The 8,254-nt window shown below is 43.2% G+C and overlaps 1 protein-coding gene across 1 annotated transcript; it reads left to right on the top strand.

The window, feature by feature from the left end:
* The first annotated feature begins 997 nt into the window (after positions 1-997).
* amigo1 (adhesion molecule with Ig-like domain 1) lies at positions 998-7,999 on the top strand. The gene has a single exon (XM_073030545.1). It carries the CDS (start codon positions 1,717-1,719, stop codon positions 3,259-3,261), a length of 1,545 nt encoding a protein of 514 aa, XP_072886646.1. The 5' UTR covers positions 998-1,716; the 3' UTR covers positions 3,262-7,999.
* The last annotated feature ends 255 nt before the right edge of the window (positions 8,000-8,254 follow it).

Genomic DNA, 8,254 nt, shown 5'->3' with positions numbered 1-8,254 from the left:
ATGGAATATTACAAAGAAGAAGAGCACCCCATCTTCAGACCAGCATTTTGCAGTCTTTCAGATTCAGTAGTGAATTCTGCAAATGGAGATAACTTGCTTTCTTGATCTGAACATTTCTGGTCAGAGTTAGATGTAAATCATGCACCTGGTATTGGTTCAGTTTTAATCTGTCCATTGATACAGACTGATTTCCTATGCATTTGCAAAAAAAGTTGAATTTCCATAGCATTTTGCACTCATTCATTTCAATTATTACTCAGTTGTTATTAACCCACTGATCACTCCACACCAAATGGCTAAACATAGACATTCCTTATGCCCTATCTACACATTCCCCCACCTTCTCGCAATTTAAAGCCAAATTAATTTTCTCTCTTTACCCAAAACATTAACTCTCCTTTCTTTTCACCGACACTGTCTGAGTCCATCCAGCATGTTCTGCTTCAGTTTCAGATTTGCAATATCCACAGTTCTTTCTTTTAAAATTTTGTTGCAATAGCATTTCTAGTAATATTGACTAATTACAAAAAGCTACTTGGCGCTCAATTACAATTTTAATATCCTCTCTCCGATGACTCGTCTTTAAATCCAGTTAAGAAGTTTATAACTTCTTAATCAGATTTCAACACTGCAATCTTCAAGGGGGTTTAAAATTCTTTTTAATTAAATAAGAGAGGAAATCAGCAAAAATGCTACAGTTAAAGATATTTGCGGGAAGGGAGAGCCAACGAAATACGATTATTGATCGAAACCTCTAAATGATTGTGATTTTTTTTTATCTCCTTCGTGGACATTGCAAAGATGGTGAAAGTACTGCAGTCACTTCGGCAATAAGCCCGTCGTTCAATGGGTTAACTAAAGGTTGTGCTAATTGGACGGCTGGCTACAGCGAGATTGGCCAATGGGACGGCGAAGCTGCGGCTTCCCCTGATGGATGTTTCTCTCCTCCAATCGGGATAGAGCTAAGAGGAGAGAAATAAACAATCTTGTCACTTGCGGAGAGCCGAGTGCGCAGAGAGCTGAATGAGGAGGTCAGAAGAGGGAAGCACCGCATTCTCAACCTGGGATCGTCCGCTGGAGTCTCTGTCGGATTTCTGTTGAGGTCTGGATTGCTGGCAAGAGTTTTCTGGAGCCCGCACTCGCTCTGTTGCTGCCAACCATCCGAAGAAGTCTTTGCTTCCTACTGCCGCCTCCCGTTGCAAGCCATCGTCCTTCCATCCCATCTAACACACATATATTCGTCTTTGCTTTATTTTTGTTTAAAAGATGGTGAAGACGTCGTGAGGCGCTTGAGAGGCTGTTATTGCCCCTGCTGTTTCCGCAATATTGAAATGTTGATCCGCATTTAAAAAGGACCTGGATGGAAGGTGATTAACCTAGTACCGTGAAACCACCCCTGATGTCCAACGAAAGGAACCTCTTTCAGGAGAAGCAATCAGAATATTTATTTTTGCAACCAGTAAGTAAAAACTTTCCGTGTTTATCCCCGAAACTGGGCTGCAATGAGTTAAATATCAGGCATGGTTGAAACCCCAAGGGGGACTTATATTGGTAAATGTAGAGGAACTGTGGCACAATGCCAGTTCCCACTTGCTCTCTGCACAATGTTCAATTATTTACGGCTTCAGAAGCAAGCTCCCCGTGCCAGCAATACCTCTCTCCAGCCAATGACTCTCCCTTGTGTAGCGTAAATCCTGATCTACTCTGGCACACTCGATGACCAGTTCCTACAGCCTAGCCATGTGGATAAGCTGCCTCTTGGAGTTCCACCTGACTAGAGGATACAACTACGTATTTTCCTACCTGCCTGTTCTGCTTTTCCTGACGCTGTGTGGCCACCGAACTGTGAACGTATCTGCTCTGAAATGTCACTCCGAGTGCCTTTGCGCCAGTAACATAGTCAGCTGCTCTAAAAAGGGACTGGTTAACATCCCTACCTCTCTCCCCGAATACACAGCCGTCCTGGACCTTAGCTACAACAGTGTGACGCGCTTGAGAGCCGAGTGGACCACAGTCCGTCTCGACAGACTCCACACACTGCTCCTCAGCCACAATGGCTTGTCCTTCACGTCGGAGGAAGCTTTCACGGAGGTGCCGCATTTGAGGTACCTTGACCTGTCCTCCAACAAGCTGAGAACTCTCGAAGAACTGCACTTCCAGGGGCTGGAAGAGCTGGAGGTCCTTCTGCTCTACAATAACCAGATCTCTCAGATTGACCGGACTGCCTTCGAAGGCCTGGAGAGACTTCAGAAGTTGTACCTGAGTCAGAATCTGATCACTCGATTTCCACAGGAGTTGGTGGAAGAAAGTACCAGGTTGCCCGAACTGGAACTTTTGGATGTGTCTAGTAATAAGATAAAGGCCCTTCCTATTCAGGAGCTGAAAAATCTACCTGCATATCTTAAAAACGGTCTGTACTTGCACAATAATCCATTGATCTGTGATTGTAGCTTGTACCTTCTGGTCAACCAGTGGTATAACAGGCGCTTCAGTTCTGCCGTGGACTTCAGGAATGAATACAAGTGTGTCCTGCCTTTAAACCACAAGGTGTCCATCAAGTTGTTTGAATTGCAAGAAGAGTACATGAACTGCAGCACCATTGTGGATTCAGAGGTGGAGGCCTTCTTGGAGGGCACCCTGACGATGCACTGCGACACCAGATTGAGGAACATGATGAAGGTCTGGGTGACACCGGACAACAAGACCATCGAGGCTGGCCACGACAACCAAAGCCTCAAGATGCTGCCCGACGGCAATCTGCAGCTCAGTAACCTGCGGCCTGAAAACTCGGGGACCTACACTTGCCTGGCCAGCAGCAGCCGGTTCAACGAGACCATCCACGTGCAGCTGAAGGTGCACAATTCCACGGCGAGCGCCATGCACGAGACTCTGAATACCGCGTACACCACACTGGTTGGGTGTGTAGCCAGTGTGGTTTTGGTTCTCATCTACTTGTACCTCACGCCGTGCCGGTGCCGGTGTAGGAATAATGCCGACAAGCAGAGAAGCCAGCAGGAAGAAAGCATTCACTCGTCCATGCTGAGCGCCAGCTCCATCCACGACGTCTCTGTGGATAAGGCGGCCGTGGACCGACGCGTGGCGTTCATCGAGCCAGGCAAGGAAGCACAAGGGCAGAATGGGAGGCACAAACCAAATGCTGTGGAAGAGTTCGAGGATAAGAGGCTCTTAACGGTGCCCAGAAAGAAATCTGACTGTGGGTCCGTTGGCTCGGTGTCCTCTGACTCTCCCATTGTCGTCTAACACAGTGGGTTTGAGCCATAGTCTGCGCAGTGGGTGCAGGCTGCCGGGTGGGTGGTGCCGATGTTTAGCAATGCTTCATCAGGAGTCAAGTGGTCACCCATGCGGGTCTCGATTTGCTAAAAACAATTAGCCGCAACATCGCCAAGGCACAACCTGAAAAGGCAGACTGAAGGATCACAGCGAGATCTTAACTGTCGAAGATAATCCATATTTATTTTTCTTAAATTATTTTGTACGCCAAGCTGGCTTACTGTGTATAGGCTCTGCAGATTTCTAAACTACACAGTGTCCAACCATTTTACTCCACTAGTGACCGGATCGACCGAATCGAGTGGCTGATGCGGCTAAACCCATTTAGCCAGTAGGGCACGCCCACAGGTGACCCACAGGATTCTAAAAAAAAATTCAAAGAGATCAGAATAACAGAAAAGCCCCCTATTGGCCCAATAAAACAGGCAAAAGGGGAATGAAATGCTAACCACCTTGTACATCAGCAAACGCAAAATAATAATGACATACGAATCACCAACCCGTCATCCCAGCAGAAATTCATGACGGTGGCATCACAACATACATCTGGGAAGAAGCTTACCAAGGGGTCACTGGATCACTGATTGTCCTACAGAAGTGGATGACAGACCTGAACGTTCAGAGTCAGCACACTCTCCCATCTAATCAATCCTGCAAAGGTGCACTGAGGCAAAATGGACAGAGTTGAACTCAGAGTGGTGCACGCCTTAACAGTTTCCAGAACGTACTGAGGAAGATAGGGGGGAGAAAAATACATGGACATTGATAAAGTTCAGTGATACCTATGGGACTAGTGCCTCAGCTCGTGTGAAATTTGGGTTATCGGTATTTATCATGAACGGTTTATCATCCTTCGGGCTAGAGTGGAATAACAAATTAATCAATGCCTTCTTATCAGGTATTTTGATCCAACCTTGTCTGAAGTGGGTTCTGTCATGACTAGTCTGATGAGGCCTGCTCATCTCCAAAGGGTAGCCGCTTGAGGAAGATATTGGAAGGTAACATTAACCAGCACCTATGGAACTGCTGCACAGGGAGAATTAGCAGAGCAAAGGATACACTGGAACTGACATTAATGCATGCCTGAAACTCAAGAAAGCCAGTAAATGTGAGAGAAGAGCCAGCTAAAAAAAAACTCTGCATATATATTGCACCTTTCGCGACCTCAGGATAGCCCAGAGCACTTCGCAGCCAATGAAGTACTTTTTAGAAGTATAGTCACTGTGGTAAAGTAGAAAGAATATGGATTGGTGCAATAACAGGTTAATCTCAAAATATTCCTTGTCTCAGTGTTAAGTGTTATGTTTTACACTGTGTTACTCCAACAGTCCAATGCAAGCACTGCAGTACATGAATATTTGCACACCTCTCTATAGCATGCAGTGAAACAGTGTCACCCCTAACTTATCTCTAGCACACTTAACATCTCACTAGTTCATCACCAATTCCCCTATACACAGTCGTAGAGTTTTTAAGGATGATGCAAAGTGAAACACCTACATAACTAAAATTGAATTGGTCTGAGATTAAAAACAGGCACTGCATGCAGGCTTGCAAATGGGGTGTACTGCATACATCTGCTTGAAGATGCCGATCTTTATTTCAAAAGTAATGATTCATGTTTTTTGTGGTGTCTATAATTACAGTCTGTTTCAGGGCAACAACACATCCAAGGAACTTAGACAATCACATGTTGTTTGCGTCTTGTAATTTGTGCCCAGTTTTCTGTTAAGTGCCTTGATACTTTACCATGTCTTTATTACTTCATATAGTTCCTCCAGTTTATAGTGTGATAAAGAATATGATGGTTTTTGATGAGAGGGAGAATCAAATGGAAAGAAAGCATACTGACTGTTGAGGTGGTGCGAGGTTCTGACACGATTTTGTTATGATTTACCTGAGGGAGATGTACCCAATATGCCAAAGTTGTAGTGTTGGTGGTTTTGTTGCACAATTTACAGATGCTGAGAAATCTTCTGATTATTGGGGTTCAGTACAAGTTAACATCTCCATAAAGCAGAGGGCGTGTTATGGAATCACAAGCGTCTGAATAAACTGAGAAAGGTTATCTATATAAATGATTAAAGAGTAGATCATCTAAAAATAAGTTGTGTAAAGGGGAAACAAAAAATAATATCAGGCTCCATCATCCCCCGGGGTTCTCTCTCTCCAATTTTTGATGTGAAAACAGAAAATGCCAGAAACATTCAGAAGGTCAGCCAGCACTTGTGGAAAGAGCAACAGAGTTAGTGTTCTGGTTTTATTTCAGATTTCCAGCATCTGTGATTCTTTCGTTCCAGTTTATTGATATTTGAGTAAGATTGATCACTAACTTTATATTTTTATGCAAAAAAAAAATCCCTAGTTGTTTTTGCTACAGAGCAAGCAGTACTGGATATGCAGCACGGAACAGTATTAAAAAGATCCAGTTGCAATGCAGCAGTTTGTAAACAGCATGCTCCCAGATTTAGCAACGCAATGGCTAGGTAGTTCTGCTTTACTGATGTTGGCTGTGAGATAAGTATCCTCCAGGCTGCCAGACAGATCTCCCCTGTTATTCTTGGCATTGATGTCATCAGAACATTTACCACCACCTTTAAGTTCAGAGCCTTAGATTACATCTCTTCTGAAAAATGACACCAGCACTAGCATTAGCTCTAGTGCAGTACAGGGAAGGTCAGACTGGATCATGTGCTTGTGTCCAGCCAAACTGGGATAGATACCTTTTGCTGCCTGCAGTGTAATTGCAATAGATCACCTAATAACTTTAGACACGCACCATGTCACCCAACAACAGCCAGATTTCCAAGCACTTGGGGAGTGGTCTGTGTAGTACTTGCTTTTACAAAAGCACTTTGTTCAGAGATCTGCACTTATCCCGCAATCAGGGATTAATGCAGAACTGGCAATATAGCTAGGGTCCATCAGCTCCAAATTGCTCCAAGCTGACACAGCCATCATATTCATATGCCTGTTTGTGAACTCAAAGATGTTCTAAAAAAAAAAGCAAACAAATAGCGTAAAAATATTGTTCGGTCAATCATGTTGTTGAATGCGTCAGCAGAGAAAACTGTTATCTTACTGGCTTTTCTCAAGTGTCTTGAAAGCAGAGTGTAGGAGACTGCCCTCTGCAGCGGTGATCTATGGCCCTCCTAATGTCACTCTTGTACAATGTATTGTGATTTTGGTAGCAACTTATCATGTTGTGTAACTGTAAACTCATCTGTGTGCATAGAGTCCAGAGCAGAAGTCTTGCCAGCTCTCATCCTGTCCTTTGTCATGAGTCCCTTTTCAATAACAAGCTGTCTGTGTGCGCAAAGTCCAGTTCTTTCCATGGCTGAATACCTTTTGATCAGTTTCAGGGTTTTCTCCTGGAGGAGGGGTTTTTACTGATTATTCTTAATCCAGAGAATGATTGAATCTGATCATAACACACCTGCTGCCCTCACCCCAACTAATCTACTGCTAATAATAATCTTTTAGCAGAAATACTCTCAACGTAATCCCCTGTTGATGAAAATGATCTAGCTCGCACTGCATCTCCTGATAGGAAATTACCAAATCCAGCGTGAATTATACTCACTCAACCCTCAATATCGTTGTCAAGAGTTTTGGTTTGATAAAATGCAGTATTTTTAATGTATATTTAATGTATTGTTAATTTCTGAATTCCTGGCTGTTCAAGTACTTATGAACAATTTCACCAACATATTTATATGTAGAGCTGAATTAAAGGCACACAGAACTTGGAAAAAAATTAACTCTTGCTCTTTTACAAGCGTTCTTGGTCCAAACCACCACCTGTCACCACAATGAGTAAGTGTAAAGGAAATCTATTTTGGAATCTAAGAGATTTTGTTTTAAATTCTTTTGGGTCAGTGGATATTTCCCCTAGCTAAAATAACTCGAGTCTTCAGTGGCAGCTGTAGACAACTTCAGCTGAAAGTCAAATGAATGTCACAGGTTGAGGTTAGAAATAGAGGCAACTCCAAGTTACAAGAAATTTATAACCTAAATATGGGCCACTAGACACTATTATCACCAGGGCATGATTTATACTGCACTGGAGAAAGAAGGACCAGAGAACAGGACAAGGTGAGATGGGGTGCAAGCTGGCTAGTGTGGAGAATAAATACTGGCATGGAAGTGGTGTTTATGTAATTCTGAGTAATCTTTGAGTGCTTTCTACCATTCCTGCCCTATTCTTTCTTCTCCCTATTCCCTACATTGAACTTCCACTTAAGCAGAAATTGTGCAATTTACCTCAGTTTATCCAAGCAGCACTGAGTTCTAGCCCTTTGAGTAAGGAGATTTCTCCCCACTTCCTTAAATAGCTAATGCATGTTTTACAAATCCCGGGTGTGAGGGGTGGCAGCAGCACGCACGCATTTCCTTGCCTCATTATAACTCTCGTTTCTACTTCCACTCTGCCTGTAATTGGAGCCACAGTAAAAACGCAGCCCTTCATACTCCTCTCTAAATATGAACGTAATAATATGCTGTGGGGAAGCGTATTTGTTCCAATTTTACATTACCAAATGGAACACTCCTCACAAAGAAACACATTCGTAAGGGAACATGCTGACTTGTTACACAATGCCACGGGGCTGGAATCAATTTCCAGGCTGGAATGTTGTATTTGTCTGTTGCTTTTGTGACTTTACATGTTATTTGACAGCCTAGTCTGAAATTAAACCTGTAGAAGGTATTAGCCGTGATTGTGAGATATCATTTTGTAATTTTCCTTTTTATGAAAATCTTCACTTGGGGCACAGGTCATTTGATTTTAACCAACAAAGGAGCTAACTGCTGGAGATATCGATGGCTGAGTATTTGTCTTTTTGATAGCACACAGAAAGATTTCCATGGTTGGTGTGGTATTAAACACTGCATCTTTCCTCCAAAAACAGACTGGAATGAGACTGTCCATATAAATAGCATGAAATCACAAGCCTTTATAAAC

This window comes from Hemitrygon akajei, chromosome 27 (genome assembly GCF_048418815.1).
Source record: "Hemitrygon akajei chromosome 27, sHemAka1.3, whole genome shotgun sequence".
Classification (NCBI taxonomy): Eukaryota; Metazoa; Chordata; class Chondrichthyes; order Myliobatiformes; family Dasyatidae; genus Hemitrygon; species Hemitrygon akajei.
The sequence above is the reverse complement of the archived record's forward strand: the minus strand, read 5'-3'. Positions and strand labels throughout refer to the sequence as shown.

Bases quoted from the DNA above. Each gene is read 5' to 3' on its own strand.
- amigo1 (XM_073030545.1), top strand. From the start codon at position 1,717: ATGACCAGTTCCTACAGCCTAGCCATGTGGATAAGCTGCCTCTTGGAG.